The sequence below is a fragment of the Leptodactylus fuscus genome, chromosome 5, assembly GCF_031893055.1.
Source record: "Leptodactylus fuscus isolate aLepFus1 chromosome 5, aLepFus1.hap2, whole genome shotgun sequence".
Lineage (NCBI taxonomy): Eukaryota > Metazoa > Chordata > Amphibia > Anura > Leptodactylidae > Leptodactylus > Leptodactylus fuscus.
The window spans coordinates 1,834,065-1,850,244 of record NC_134269.1 but is presented as its reverse complement, the minus strand read 5'-3'; the positions used below and the strand labels follow the sequence as shown (position 1 = coordinate 1,850,244).

Here is a 16,180-nt window from a genome sequence, read left to right as displayed (position 1 = left end):
CCTCCCGTCGTACACACAGATTGATAACCGATTTGGATTTTGATATTCCCCGGGAAGCGAAGACTCCTTCCACCTCAGTACATACAGAATCCAATGAAGAATATCTTTGTCATAAGGATTCATAATATAAAATCAGGGAGATAAGAAGGGCCTTATATAGATACCATATAATGCAACCATTTATCTGAGCTCCAAGATAGAATAGAAGTCTACTTACTGGCAGGAGAGCCTCAGATCTTCTCAGCTTATCTTCTGGTTCCCTCTGGTTGTAGATTCTTGTGGTTTCAGAAAATCTTCATAGATTTGTTCCTGTTCAGAGGAAAGACTCGAGGTTCTTATCCTGAGCATCTTATAGAGAATCTTCCATCAGTTACATTGTCATCAGGGAGATTCCTTCCGGCTCCCTTGGGGAGACTCAGCTGTGAGTTTACTAAGTTTTACAAAAGTTTGAGAAGTTTCATTCCTTGTACTTTAAAAGTGAAAGTTTGTGAAAGTTTAATAAGATGTCGACAATTTATTTAGTAAATTTGAGAATTTTCTATTTTTTTCTTTACAATATTCTATATTTTATTCATCTACAAAAGCTAAATACAGACTTGATTTTCTTTGAAGAACAAGATTAATCTTAGACATTCATTTTGCCCACTCGCTGTAGCCATTTTACTAGCCTTGGATGGGACACTAAGACTTGCAGTAAATATATTGGATTTAGCAGTTATGGATCCACTGAATGTCTGTTATGTTGGTTTGCCCATGTGAGGAAATCTAAGTGAAGCTACATGTAGACAGACTATTAGCAGATTTGGCTTTCAGGACCATCTCTATGATGAGGACACCCTATTACATGACTCTTCTGTGACCTCACCCTCTGCACTACCACTAAAGATGAGCAAAGTGTTGAAAAATTTGGTTCGGCCACTTCTTCGGATTTCCCCACCAAAAATGTTATGCTATCTGAATTTATTTGCAGGGAATAGTGTTAAAAAAAACCCTGCTATTTCTTGGCTGCAGAAAACCTGTATAGTGGTGTAGAACATTGTGCCTTCCCGTAACACACATGGAGAGTCTACTGTGGTAGTCAAACAATACCATGAGTCAGTATGATATGCACATGACAAGCATCACTCTTAGGACCACTGCAAACTTCAATAATTTGGCCAGTTGCAGAGCCAAAACTTGCACTGTATGAGGAGGCCATAAAGTAACCCAGTGACAGAGTGGAGAGGTGACAGCAGCCTTTGAAGGCCATACAGTAACCCAGTGGCAGAGTGATTAGGTGGCAGCAACAATGGGAAGGCCATAAAGTGACACAGTAGCAGAGATTGGCGGTAGCAGCAGCATAAAGAGGCCATGCAGTGACCCAGTGGCAGAATAGGGAGGTGGCAGTAGCGTGAGGAGGCCATGCAGTATCCCATTGGCAGAGTGTGGAGGCAGGAGCAGTCTTAGGAGACCATACAGTTACCCAGTAGCAGAGTGTGGGGGTGGCAGCAGCCTTACGAGGCCATATAGTGACTCAGTGGAAGAGTGAAGAGGCGGCAGCAGCAATGGGAAGTCCATAAAGTGATCCCCTGTGTTAGGACAGTGCGGCAGATGCGGCCAAGAGGTCGGGTTGCAGCCCGTTCCTCTGTTGTGGCACCGTAACACACTAACATTCCCTCCTTGTTGCTGGCAGTCCAGCATAGCAGGTGTTAATTCTCTTGCAGCCTAATAAAGTCTTCTGACCGATGGTGGTGTGAGCCTATGAACACCTGGCTTGGGAACCTGGGATTACTGATCAGGCCCGCCTTCCCTCCATTTAAGGAGGCAGGTTTGTCAACCCAGTGCCCTAGCCTCAACTCTGAATCATCTCTGAATTCACTGTGTGTGGTGCTGCTCTGTGTGTGACCTAGAACTGATATATGTTTTTGTCTGTGTCCTATGTGTTGTGGAAGTGGGTCTCCCTTCCGAAATTTAAGCTCTTTATCTAGGACTTAGTTCACACAGTCTGTCAGCTTCCTGGTTGGGCTGCAACAGCAGGTGGCTGTGGTGGGAGTGGTCCAGTAAAGCTACTGGGAGCACATGGTCATAGTTTAAGTTTGTCCAGCAGCCAAGCAACTACTAGATTCTGAGTTCAATTGCGGCTGCTCTGTGCTGCAGTGGAAGCCACCCTGTAAGGTAACGGAGCACTCAGTTGGTGGTGTAATCCGGCAGTGAAGTTAACTGTTGGGCCTCATTCACACCTGGTTGCCCTACGGTTCAGAGACCAGTTGGACTCCGCAGGCTATTGTTTCTTTATTATTATTTTAAGTAAGCCTGCTGACCGTAACACGGTGGCAGAGTTTAGAGGTAGCAGTACCGTGAAGAAGCCATACAGTAACCCAGTGGCAGAGTGTGGAGGTTGCAGCAGGCTTTAGGAGGCCATACAATGACCCAGTGGCAGAGTGGTGAAGCAATAACAGTGTAGGGAGTCAATACAGTACCACAGTGGCAAAATGTGGAGGTTGGATCAGTGTGAGAAGGACATACAGTAACCCAGCAGCGAGTGTGTTGGTGGCAGCAGCCTTACGAGGCCATACAGTAACCCAATGGCAGAGTGATGAGGCGGCAGCAGCAATGAAAATGCCATAAAGTGGCAGGGTTTGATCCAGTGGCAGAGTTTGGAGGTAGAAGCAGCTTATGGAGGCCACACAGTGATGCAGTGGCAGAGTGTGGAGGTGGCGGCAGCCATAGAGTAACTCAGGGGCAGAATGGGATGGCGGCAGTAGCATGAGGAAACCATACTGTAATCCAGTGGCAGAGTGTGGAGGATGCGGCAGGAGTAGAAGGCCATACTGTGACCCAGTGGAAGAGTGAGGAGGTGTCAGCAGCAATGAGAAGGCCATACAGTGACCCGACAGCAGAGTGTGGAGGTGTCAGCAGCCTTCGGAAACCATACAGTGGCTCAGTGGGAGAGTGGGGAAGCAGCAGCATTGTAGGGAATCAAAACAGTGGCAGTGTGTGGAGGTTGCATTAGCGTGAGGAGGCCATACAGTGACCCAGTGGAAGAGTGTGGAGGCATCAGCAGCAATGACAAGGCCATACACTGACCCAGTGGCAGAGAGTGGAGGTTGCATCAGCATGAGGAGCCCATACAGTGACCCAGTGGCAGAGTTTGGATGTGGCAACATCTTGAGAAAGCCATACATTAACCCAGTGGCATAATAGACAGGAGGCAGTAGTGGGAGGTGGCCATACAGTGAAACAGTGGAAGAGTGTGGAGGTTGCAGCAGCCTAAGAGGTCATACAGTGACCCATTGGCAGGACAAGAAGCCAACAGCAGTGTGAGGAGACCATACATTGATGAGAGACAGAGTGGGGAGGTGGCAGCAGCCTCATGAGGCAATACAGTAACCCAGTAGCAGAATAGGGAGGCAAGCAGTAGTGTGAGGAGGCCATATAGTAACCCATTGGCAGAGTGTGGAGGTTGCAGCAGTTTGAGGAGACCATACAGTGACCCAATGGCAGAATGTAGAGGTGGCAGCAGCCTTAGGACCATTCAGTAACCCAGTAGCAGAATAGGGAGGAAGAGAAGCAACCTAAGGAGAGCATAGAGTTACCCAGTAGCAGAGTGGGGAGGCAGCAACAATGTAGGGAGACCATACATAAACCAAGTTGCAGAGTGTGGAGTAATCCAATAGCAGAATGGTGAGGTTCAGGGGTGAACCTGGGCTTTCTGCCGCCTGAAGTGGTGTCAGAAAGCCGCCCCCCCAGGAGGGGAGGAGCTGAGGGAGCGGGGTCACAAGAAATGGGCGTGGCCGAACTGAAGGGTCATGGTCGAGTGGAAAGGGGGTGTGACCGAGCGGAGCGAGCGGTGTTTGCAGGCAGAGAGCAGGCAGGGAAAGGACCTGCTCTCTGCCTGAGTGTGAGGGGCGGCCGCTGGAGCAGCGCTGCGTCCAGCAGGACCGCCCCAATACACCGCTCGCTTCCCATGTCGGGCTGCAGACACGGTGATTCTGAGCCAGTCCAGGACAGCTTGTCCTGGACTGGCTTAGGTCAGCAAAAATGCCGCCCTCCCGAGGCCCTGGCATAGTGCCGCCTGAAGCGGTCGCTTCAGGTCACCTCATGGGAGGTGCGGCGCTGGTGAGGTGGCAGTAGCAATGGGAAGGCCATAAAGTGATCCAGTGGCAGAGTTTGGATGTACCAGCAGCATGGCATGAGGAGGCCATACAATGACTCAGTAGAAGAGTGTGGAAGTTGCAACAACATTACGAGGCAATACACTTACCCAGTGGCAGACACAGAGAAATCAGTGGTACCGCACACTCATAAGAAATTTGTGGTGCTAGCAAAGAAGGGGTCCTCCGACCCATGTAATCATAGGAAGATAAATCTTGCTGCACACAAAAATAGTATTGAAGGAATATAGTGATTTATTTTACAATAGAACATACGCCATTGACACAATGCAAAATAACGGTTTTGAAAGGCAAACTAGATCAATCAATATCGACCTTCATTGGAATAGATCTAGTGCATAGCATACTCACCTTCCTCTGTTCCCTTCTTCTATTATTCTCTTTCTCTCTCTCTTTTCCTTTCCCTCCCCCCCACTCCTCCTTCCCTCCCCCCCCCCACCTAAGCCACCCGCCAGCTAACAAATTTATTAGCCCTTTTTCTTTTTTTTGTGTGCTTTATCTAACATTCACTGAGAAACATGTCTTCGACGGGTCATAACTCTATCACAATCCTCATTCAATGTTAAAGGGATGAACTCCCCAAATAAACAGCACTGGCTCATGTCCCTATCCAAGAAACTAAATGCTGATATCCTGCTGTTGCAAGAAACTCACTTCGAAGCTGACAATATTCCCAAGCCTTATAAGTCTGACTTCGATAGATGGTACTATTCATCATACCCCGCATCCTCCTTAAAAGGAATTGCAATACCTCGGAAGAAATCACTCTCGTTTGTCATTTCACAACAATATGTAGACACAGAGGGCAGAGCCGTATAACCAACCGCCCTATAACCATAGCTTCACTCTATGCCCCTAATCAGGGTCAATTGACCTGGTTACTACGTTCTTTAACTGAACTTGCCCAATTTCTGGAAGGAGAAATTTTATTAGGAGGTGATCTAAATATTTTGTTAGACCCATTATTAGACTCTTCCTCACAAAAATCCTCCCTGTCCCAAAAGGCCACCAGACGATTGCACATTACCCTTCAGGATTTAAACCTGGTTTACTCCTGGAGATTATTGAATCCTACTGTCAAGGACTACACGTTTTTCTCCACACCCCATAATTCTCACCAACTTCTAGACTATATATTATGTTTCAACACCCTATCTAACAGCATCACTTGATCACAAATAGGCATAATAAGCATATCGCATCATGCCCCAGTTTCCACCTCCTTTGCCCTCCCAGAACTGACGCCTAGAGCTTGGACCTGGCGCCTAAATGAACACCTCTTAGACCAGGGGTGCTCACGCTTTTTCAGCATGTGAGCTACTTTATAACATGACCAAGTCCAAAGATCTACTACCCACTTCTTGTGGGCGGGGCTGGGACATGTCTGTGGGCAGAACCGTACATGTGGGCGGGGCCGGACGGAGCTTGAGAGCAGGAGACAGCGGCGTTCTGTGGCCGCCCAGGGATCCCCACTGTCTGCTTGTTCACAGCGCAGGCTGAGAGTGATCTCTGGACACTGGCAGGCTGGGGCTGCAGCATCCCCACCTGCCAGTGTCCATAGATGACTCTCAGCCTGTGCTGTGAACAAGCAGCACCCCGGCTCCCTCCATCCCTAAGAGCGGGGAACGCGTCATCCCCCGGAGCTGCTGCTGCCCGGCCTGCAAGTGTCCGGAGTGCTTGTTCACAGTGCAGGCTGAGAGTCGACTCTCAGCCTGCACTGTGAACAAGCAGACACCGGGGATCCCTGGCTGCATCCCGCAATCGACCCATACGTCCACTGCGATCGATCGGTAGATCGCGATGGACGTATTGGGCACCCCTGTCTTAGACAAATCTGAGATTAAGGAATTTATAGGAAAGGAACTAGATCAGTTTTTCAAAACGAACCAGTCTCCTGAACTATCCCCTACCTTGATGTGGGGATAGTTCATGGTAATAAGGGCAGTAAGCTCATGACAGCAATGCTGAGGAACGAAAGGGCAAGAGCTCACATAGAGGCGATTAGACAACAGGATGGCTCACTAGTATATGATAGCCCTAGCATTGCGGAAGCTTTTCATAAATACTATTCTTCTCTATATAATTTAAGTCCTGATGCACACCCAGCTGAGTCTAATACGCCAAGTGACTCTAGAGAGAACACCGCTCACATAAGAAATTGTTTAGATTCTCTCCACCTGCCCTTCCTCACAGAGGAGGACAAATCAGTTCTGATGCAACCTATTACAGAAACTGAAGTGAAGGCCTCACTTTCCAGTGAAAACCCTGGCCCTGATGGGCTAACCTCCCATTACTATAATACTTTTCAAACCCAGCTAATCTCTCATCTCACATCCTTTTGTAATGCCCTCCTCCGGGGGTCACCCATGACGCGTCAAACGCAAAAAGCACATGTTACCATAATCCATAAAGAGGGTAAAGATCCGACACAATGTTGTAACTACAGGCCAATTTCATTACTGAACTTTGACCTAAAGGTTTGGGCCAAACTTCTTGCAAAACAACTGAGAGACCTTGTCCCGCAATTGGTTAATGAAGAGCAGGTAGGCTTTGTCAAGGGTAGGGAGGGTAAGGAGAATACACATAGACTACTCCACACTATTGCATTAGCTAAAAAGTCGAATCGCCTGCTTCTTTTTCTGAGCGTCGATGCCGAAAAGGCAGTCAACAGAGTCAACTGGAACTATATGTCTGACCTTTGGCATCCCCCCAGCATTTGTACGAGCCATACTTTCTCTTTACGCCCAGCCTCACTCTAGACTTAAAATAAATGGATCCCTTTCAAATCACTTTGAGATTTCAAATGGTTCTAGGCAGGGCTGCCCCCTTTCTCCTACCCTGTTTGTCCTTACTTTAGAAACTTTCCTCCAGGCGGTCCGCCAAAACCCCAATATTCAAGGTTTTCAGGTAGCAAATAAGTAGTTATATACAATGGCCTTCGCAGATGATGTCCTGTTCCTTCTGCCTAATCCTTTAGTGGCCCTCCCTGAATTACAATCCCTTATAACTCTCTATGGTGCCCTTTCCAATTATAAAATCAACGCAGTTAAATTTGAAATACTCAATGTGACTGTATCTCCAGCACAAGTTTCCCAATTGAAAACGTTGGTTCCTTACCAATGGAAAGAAAACTCCATCATGTACCATGGTATACACCTGCCCTCTGACCTGCTTAATGATTACCCCTTGAACTATACACCCTTACTTACAGAACTTAAGTCGATTCTACGAGACTATGATCTGCCCTATTTGTCATGGTTAGGCAGGAGAAATCTTTTGCAAATGTATGTGATACCAAAGGTTATGTATGTGCTGCAGATGTTGCCTATACATCTTCCTAAGGCTTTTTTTCAGCCTTTTTATGGAAACACAAACCTCCGAGGTTGTAACACGCATTACTTATTACAAAGAAACGAGATGGGGGCATTGCATTACCTGATATTCGATTCAGCTACAAGGCTATTCAACTGTCCTGCTGAATGTTTTGTGTTTTGCCCAATAGGTATTCCCTTACTACAGACTTAGCAAAATAACTGTTTGATCCCAACTTTATCCACTCCTTATGGTTTCCTTCAAAGTCGCATGGACCACGGAAAGAGATGTGTATTCTGCTTCAAGGCCCATATGAAATCTGGCTTGAACATAAAGAGAGTTCAGCGCCTACACCATCTCCAAGCATACCTGACCTCTTCTCTTTTGCTTACGGACTCTAAAAATCCATGGCTGGTAGCTCATTTTGGAATATGCTGAAAGATATAAAACTTAAGGATTTGATCCAAGACAGCTCACCAATCTCACAGCAGGCTCTTCAAGCTTTTGGTTTCCATGCTTAAAATTTACTTTCTTCTTTATGCCCAGTTCTCCAATATGATTAAGAGACTTTTGAGTTCTTCAAACCCTAGTAGACAACTCACTCCTTTTGAAATAGGTCTAACTTCATTACTCTCGTCACAAAGGAAAGTAGCGTCCTGCAAAATGGCACTCTCTCGAGTAACGGAACCGTCCAAACCAGCTTTCTTATCTGCATGGGAGAATGAACTGACCCTCAATTTTTCCGAAGATGACATAAACTATATCCTGAGAGACTCTCATGACCACTCGATGTATGTCAGACTGCAAGAAGTTCATTATAAAGTACTTACCAGATGGTACCACACTCCCGACTGGCTTTTCAGACATGGCCTTAGTGACTCCGATACTTGTTGGTGCTGCCATAGAGACACTGGTTGAATGCTACACATTTGGTGGTCCTGTGACTTGATACAGTCTTTCTGGAGGGAAATAGAGCTTCAAGTTAACAAAATTCTAAAAACATCAACGCCACTATTCCCAGATAGTGTTTTATTATCAGGTCCATATGGTGCCCTCAGAGCACACAAGATGGCTTTATGGTTCCAATTGCTTGGAGCTGCAAAATCTCTAATCCCCTTGTTTTGGTTAGACACATCTACCCCATCAATAGATCTCTGGATGGAAAAGGTACATCAAATAGCACGCTTTGAGGAAAAGACATATGGCAAATATGTCAAAATCTGGTCCAGATGGTGGAAAGCATTCCAGTGATCCCATGCTATGGGTAGTAACTTATCTCTCCCCCCCCTTCTTTGAACACATCTGTCCTCCACCCCCCACCCCCCCTCACTACTTATTCTTCCTTCGCCCTTTCAATCACATACTTACCTCCATATATCACGATAATCATCCTCCATTTCACAGCATTTGATTACTATTATAGAATTATTGGTTTATCTTTATGGTGTAGATGATGTTACATCTCTCATCTACCTTCTTGTTTTATTAGTCCTACACATTACAATATGTACTGTTTGTTACGTTGCACACTAGGCAAAGTCGCTTGATATGATACCATGATGAACGCTTCGCCTTACCCATGCTTCTTTTCTCTATTATATGTTTCCAGTGAACTACTGCTTTGTTCCATTGCATTTCTGTATATGTTAAAAACTAATAAAAAGAGATTAAACAAAAAAAAAAAATAGTCAATAGGTATTGGGAAAGAAGCAAAGGGCCCAATTTCTAACCTGCTACGAAATACTTAGAACTATACAGTCAAACATGAGATTTGTGCGGTAAAACATTGGTAAGAGTGAATTCGCATTTTAAAACCATCCTGGATTTGGGTTGGAAGGTTAGTCTTGGTTCTTCTTGGGTTTGCCCACTGGGAGGATGATGTCTTATTCAAGCACATTGATATGCTGTTGGGGTTCCTCAGGGCTCGGTCCTCGGCCCCCTGCTCTTTTCTCTCTACACAGCCCCCATTGGACAAACCATCGCCAGATTTGGCTTCAGGTCCCATCTTTATGCTGATGACACCCAATTATACACATCTTCCCGTGACATCATCCCTGCACTCATACAGAACACCAGTGACTGTCTCTCTGCTGTCTCTAATATCATGTCCTCGCTCTATCTGACACTAAATCTCTCTAAGACTGAACTACTACTGTTTCCACCATCTAATAGATCTGTCCCTGATATATCCATTGCAGTTTCAGGCCTTACTATAACTCCTAGGCAGCAGGCCCGCTGCCTTGGGGTCATGTGTGACGCAGACCTTTCCTTCACCCCTCATATTGAATCACTCACACGTTCATGTCACCTCCACCTCAAAAACATCTCCAGAATACGCCCTTTCCTTACCAGAGATACACTAAAGACACTTATTGTCTCTCTGATTCATTCTCGCCTTGACTACTGTAACTCCTTACTAATCCGTCTTCCCCTCACTAAACTCTCCCCTCTACAATCTATTCTGAATGCAGCGGCCAGGCTCATCTACCAGGCTAGACGCTACAGCGAGGCCTCCGGTCTGTGCCAGTCACTACAGCGAGGCCTCCGGTCTGTGCCGGTCACTACATTGGCTGCCCATTCATTATAGAATAAAATATAAAGTTCTTCCCCTCCCCCACAAGGCTCTCCATAATGCCGCACCTCCCTACATCTCCTCCCTCATCTCTGTCTACCGCCCAACCCGTGCTCTCCGCTCACTCAATGACCTAACACTTCCATCCTCTATTATCAGAACCTCCCCCGCTCGTATACAAGACTTCTCCCGAGCTGCACCACTTCTCTGGAATGCTCTACCCCGGACAATCAGATTAACTCCCAATTTCTACAACTTCAAATGCAAACTAAAGACGCATATTATCAGAAAGGCCTATGCCAATTTCTAACGTAAACCCTTCCGCACTATAATTAGAATCCCCAAAATTTAACCCTCCTCTGTCCCCGCTCCCACATGATATGAGGCCATTTCAGGCTAACTTTATATGTCCAAGCTCCATCCACATGTTACAGGACACGACTGGTGATGGCTCATACAGCTTTATGTTTGTGTAATGACAGTCACCTCTATTACAACATTGTCTGACCCCTGTATAAGTAATACCGCCCCTGCTACCTCTTGTGTCACCCCCTCTACCTCATAGATTGTAAGCTCTTGTGAGCAGGGCCCTCAGTCCCATTGTGTGAAATGACTTTCTTTGTAATGTATCTTTCTGTCTGTATCTGAACCCTACAAATTGTACAGTGCTGCGGAATATGTTGGCGCTATAGAGATAAAATGTATTATTATTATATATGTCCTGTTACAAACAAGAAGCTACACTGATACTAATACTTTCCGAAGTTATACAGGTCAGATAGGTGCCGGACATGACTTATATAGTTATCACCGAGGCACCAATTCTTATATGTCTGAAGATACAGAATAGAGAAAGATGTTCTGTGGTTTTACTTGAGCTGTACACCATTAGGTTATGTCCATTGTGCAATGAGACTTTTTTTTTTTTTTTTTTTCAACTCAAATAGGATTTGTTTTTGTACAAGACAAATTATAATTTTCTCAGGGGGACGTGACATGGCAAAGGTCATTGTAGCACATGTAGGGGCAAAAAAAAAAAAAAAGGATCAATCTACAAACCAGGTGACTTCCCTTGAATGGACTCTACATCCGACTGTGGTGAGACAGTTCCATATTCTGCTACCTGTTGGATACAATGTATTACCGTTCACATGACTCCGTCCACTCCAGGTATTGTGTGTTTTGGTTGACTATTGATCAGCTATTTATTGATGTCTATTAAAAGTTCTGGGCTATCACTGGCTGATTCTAATCCTGGGACCTGTGGTTATTGGGGTAATAATGGTGGGTTAGTGCTAACCTATTAACTGGTGAATACTCAGTCCCACCATAGTAATGGACACCTCACAATCAGACCACTATCCCCTGCTAAGGCAATCATTAAAAACGCACACAGAAAGAAAAACAAAATAAAACTCCAACACAAAAATCTCTTTGATCCTTTTTATTACCAAGAATCCTGAAAAAAAAAAAAAAACAACGATCAAAGTAGTCCAAATAATTCTGGGAACCTGCAAAACCAAACCAAAGAAGGGTTAACAGTCTGAAATAGAGAAGAAAATATGTCCACCTAAATCTTTGACTTCTCATCAATACAACTCACGGTATAATACAGTTTAGGAAAAAAGTGATGGGGCGCTCATCCAAGTACTATACATGGATCTAAACTTCACAATGTACAGAAACAAACACTGACCACTCATGGTGACCTCTTCATTGTAGCTCTATTGGATGTGGTACCACATGGCCACTGCAAGGAACGCAACAATGGACATATAAAGGATACCACCAAGCAGCCCAACAGCACCCTTATGGCAGGCTAAGCCCCCAGACTATTGGTCACCCCTGGGTTGAGCCAATCTTGAGATTTTAGTATTGTTTTTAAAATCCCATTTTCAAAAATTTTCCAGCTGCTCCCAATCCTGATCACGATCGTGAAATTTGCTTGATCGCCAATCAGGATCTGATCTTTTCTGAACCCTAATGTTAGCTTTTCCCACAATGCTTGTCCAGTAGCCAAGCATTGTGGGAACTAACCTCCAACCTCGATACCACCAGAAATGATCCGGATCAGAATACAGATCACGATCGTGAAATTTACTAGATCACCGATCGGAATCCGATCTTTTCTGATCCCGATCGCTCAACCTTAGCCACCCCACATGCAAAGGACTTAGGCAGGATGTGGCAAATGCTGTACCTGTACATTGTCAGAGAGAGGCTGCGGATGGTTTACTGGAAATGTGCACTGGCCCTTTAAGTAACAAGAAGGGAATTCATTGCCACCCTATGGGCACAGCCCATAGTGAATAGGGCATATGGGCATAGCCCAAAGTGAATGTGCACATCAGTGTAAAAAGTAAGAAACAGACAGAATGTAGAGGAGGTAACATCTCGACCATAGTAGCAGAGAGGGACCACGGAGAGACAACTTCACAGATTGTGACTCTTCTCCTACTAGACCCTTCTCTTCCCACCAACCATCAGATATATAACCACAGAAGACTGAATATCTTTGTTCCTAAGACTGTATATCATTGGGTTTAAAAGGGGGGTTATAACAATGTAGAAAAGGGAAATAAACTTAATAGTCACAGAATGTCCTTTGTAAGGGACCATGTAGATGATAAGAATGGAGCCGTAATAGATTGAAACCACCACCAAATGGGAGGTGCAAGTAGAGAAGGTCTTTTTCCAGCCAGAAGAAGAGGAGGACATTCCAAAGATGGTGATGAAAATAAAGACATAGGAAATGATCACATACACGAAGGGGAGCAAAACTATTGGAAAAGAGAGGACGATCATTTCAATATCCACAATGGTTGTGTCTGAGCAGGAGAGTTCTAAAAGAGAGGTCGAGTCACAAAAGAAATGGTCAACAACATTCGGCCCACAGAAACGCAAGTAACATATAAGAACGAGTGTGATAAGTATAAACAAATAACTGAAGACCCAGGAGGAGATGACCAGGCCGTATCTAAGCTTCACACTCATGATAGAGACATAATGGAGAGGTCTACAGATGGCCAAGTACCGGTCATAGGACATGGCCGTGAGCAGAAAACACTCAGCACTGACAACTGCTCCGTACAAGTAAGACTGAACAAAACACCATACAAAAGGTATAGTGCTCCCTTCCCTTAAGATAATATCCAGCAGTGTAGGGACAACACTTGTTACAAGGATAATATCTGACAGGGCCAAATGTCCAAGGAAGAAATACATCGGAGACTGGAGACGTTGGCTTGTGGACACCAGTGAAATGATCAAGAGGTTCTCACATATAGTCATGGAATACAAGAGAAGAATGATGGAGAAGAAAGTCAACTTGTAATCATTCAGCTCGGGGAATCCCAATACAAGGAACTCAGTGACTGTGGTAGAATTAAGTTGATGCCCCTCCATCTGTAATTGTTATATGGAGGCGTCTTGTAGAGAGTTACAACCAATGTAAGGATGTGACGGATTAGACTTTATATTCTTTATAGTTGATTTTAAGAAGGTAAATGTTGCAGTGAAGTTTTCTTGTTTTACCATAACGATAATCATAATCTCTGTAATAGATATCAGTCACCAGACCTTATATTGTTCCTTTCCTCCATCAGTCACTCAAGAAAAAATAAAGTAGCATAAAAGAAGTTGTACACGGATTAATTTAGGATATAAAACTGACTTAGAATATTGTGTCCTGTATATAAACCTGAGCTTATACCCCTGAGGAGAGAATGCTGGAGGTTGTAGCACAAATGACTCCTGTTACATCGAATCTCATGATATTTCCAATTAGAGATATAAAGATAATGAGTCTCAGGAGGAATATTAATGATTTCTAAATATATAGTGACTGCAATAACTACTGACTATACAGAGAGCTTATCTATCTAGTAGGTTACTTGTAGGATAGAGTTCTGTGCAAACCTTTAGGCAGAGGGGTAAAAAAAGATTGGACTTATTGTTGGACACATATCATACACATAGAGATAGAACCGCTCAAGATTTGGTTCATTTCTGTTTCAGATGACTCGGGTCGAAGATGTAATTGGGGTCAAACACATGGAATATGAAGCACACATCAAGGTTAATAGCTTAAAACATAGTGTAGAATACTCTTAGGGCTCCTAGGAACCTATCTATAAACATAGTGTAGAATAATCTTAGGACTCCTAGGAACCTATCTACAAACATAGTGTAGAATACTCTTAGGGCTCAAAGGAACCTATCTATAAAACATAGTGTAGAATACTCTTAGGGCTCCTAGGAACCTATCTATAAACATAGTGTAGAATACTCTTAGGGCTCCTAGGAACCTATCTATAAAACATAGTGTAGAATAATCTTAGGGCTCCTAGGAACCTATCTATAAAACATAGTGTAGAATAATCTTAGGGCTCCTAGGAACCTATCTATAAAACATAGTGTAGAATAATCTTAGGGCTCCTAGGAACCTATCTATAAAACATAGTGTAGAATACTCTTAGGGCTCCTAGGAACCTATCTATAAACATAGTGTAGAATACTCTTAGGGCTCCTAGGAACCTATCTATAAAACATAGTGTAGAATACTCTTAGGGCTCCTAGGAACCTATCTATAAAACATAGTGTAGAATACTCTTAGGGCTCCTAGGAACCTATCTATAAAACATAGTGTAGAATACTCTTAGGGCTCCTAGGAACCTATCTATAAAACATAGTGTAGAATACTCTTAGGGCTCCTAGGAACCTATCTATAAAACATAGTTCCATGCCTGGCCCATGTGTTCAATTTAGTGGTGCAATGGTTTTTGAAAACATACCCCAATGTAGCCGAGCTACTGGTGAAAGTGTGCCGCTTGTGCACCCACTTTAGCAAGTCCACAGTAGCCGCTGCTAGTCTCCGAGGTCTCCAGCAACGCCTCTATCTGCCAGAACACCGGCTGATGCACGACGTCCCCACACGCTGGAACTCGACGTACCACATGTTGAGTAGAGTGTGTGAGCAGCAGAGACCCTTGACGGAGTACCATCTTCAAAACCCAAGGGTTCCTCAGAGTCAGCTTCCGCAGTTTCTGCACCATGAGTGGCCATGGATGGCAGACTTATGCGAGATCTTGCATGTCTTTGAGGAGTCAACCATGAGGGTCAGTTGTGATGATGCAATTGTGAGTGTCACAATCCCCCTCCTGTGTGTGATGCGAAAATCCCTCATTGCCATCAGGGATAATGCATTGGACGCCGGGCATAGGTGCTGAAACATCTAAGTAGGATATTCATGGCACACCTCTGTCCGCTTTACAGCGTACATTGAGGGGGGAGGAGGAGGACGAAGTGGCAGATCTCACTGTCACACAGGAGGCTAGCGGGGCAGTTCATTGCGTCCCATTGCTGCAACGCAGTTGGGGAAAAATGGAGGAGGAAGAGGAAATGGAGAGTGACCATTCCGGGGGGGGGGGGGGGGGGCAGCCAAGTGACGCCAAGTGACGCCAAGTAACACTCCGGCACACATGGCTGAATACATGTTGGAGTGCTTTGCAACTGACAAACGCATTGCCAAAATCCTGGAGAGCAACGACTACTGGATTTTTGCAATCCTTAGCCCCCGGTATAAAAATTTTGTTTGTAATTTTATTCCGGTAGAGGGAAGGGCCAGTCACATGAGTGATTGCCACAAGCAACTGGTGCAGAATATGATGGAGATGTTTCCATCAACTGTCGTTGGCGGCACACAGGAGAGTTCCTCCAACTCCAAGAGGCGACAAACTGTCATGCGGTCCACACCCGGCAGGGGCACACTCTCCAAGGTCTGGGACACGTTAATGGCACTCACTCGCCAAAGTACCGCCACTGAGGGGGCTAGTGTCACCAGGAGGGATAAGTATAGGTGCATGTTGCGGGAGTACCTGGCCGACACCAGCCCTGTCCTCTCCGATCCCGCTGCATACCAACCGTTTATGTGGAACAGTATCAAAAGCCTTTGAAAAGTCCAAGTACACCAAGTCCACTGCATTACCCATGTCCAGATACACCACGTACACTGCATTACCCATGTCTAGATACACCAACGTCTACTGCATCACCCATATCCAGATACACCACGTCTACTGCATCACCCATGTCCAGGTACACCACGTCCACTGCATTACCCATGTCCAGATACACCACGTCT

General features: G+C 45.0%; 1 protein-coding gene across 1 annotated transcript; it reads right to left on the bottom strand.

The window, feature by feature from the left end:
• Positions 1–12,495: 12,495 nt before the first annotated feature.
• Positions 12,496–13,443, bottom strand: LOC142204655 (olfactory receptor 1468-like). Its single transcript, XM_075275962.1, has one exon. It carries the CDS (start codon positions 13,441–13,443, stop codon positions 12,496–12,498), a length of 948 nt encoding a protein of 315 aa, XP_075132063.1.
• Positions 13,444–16,180: the final 2,737 nt, after the last annotated feature.

Bases quoted from the DNA above. Each gene is read 5' to 3' on its own strand.
- LOC142204655 (XM_075275962.1), bottom strand. From the start codon at position 13,443: ATGGAGGGGCATCAACTTAATTCTACCACAGTCACTGAGTTCCTTGTA.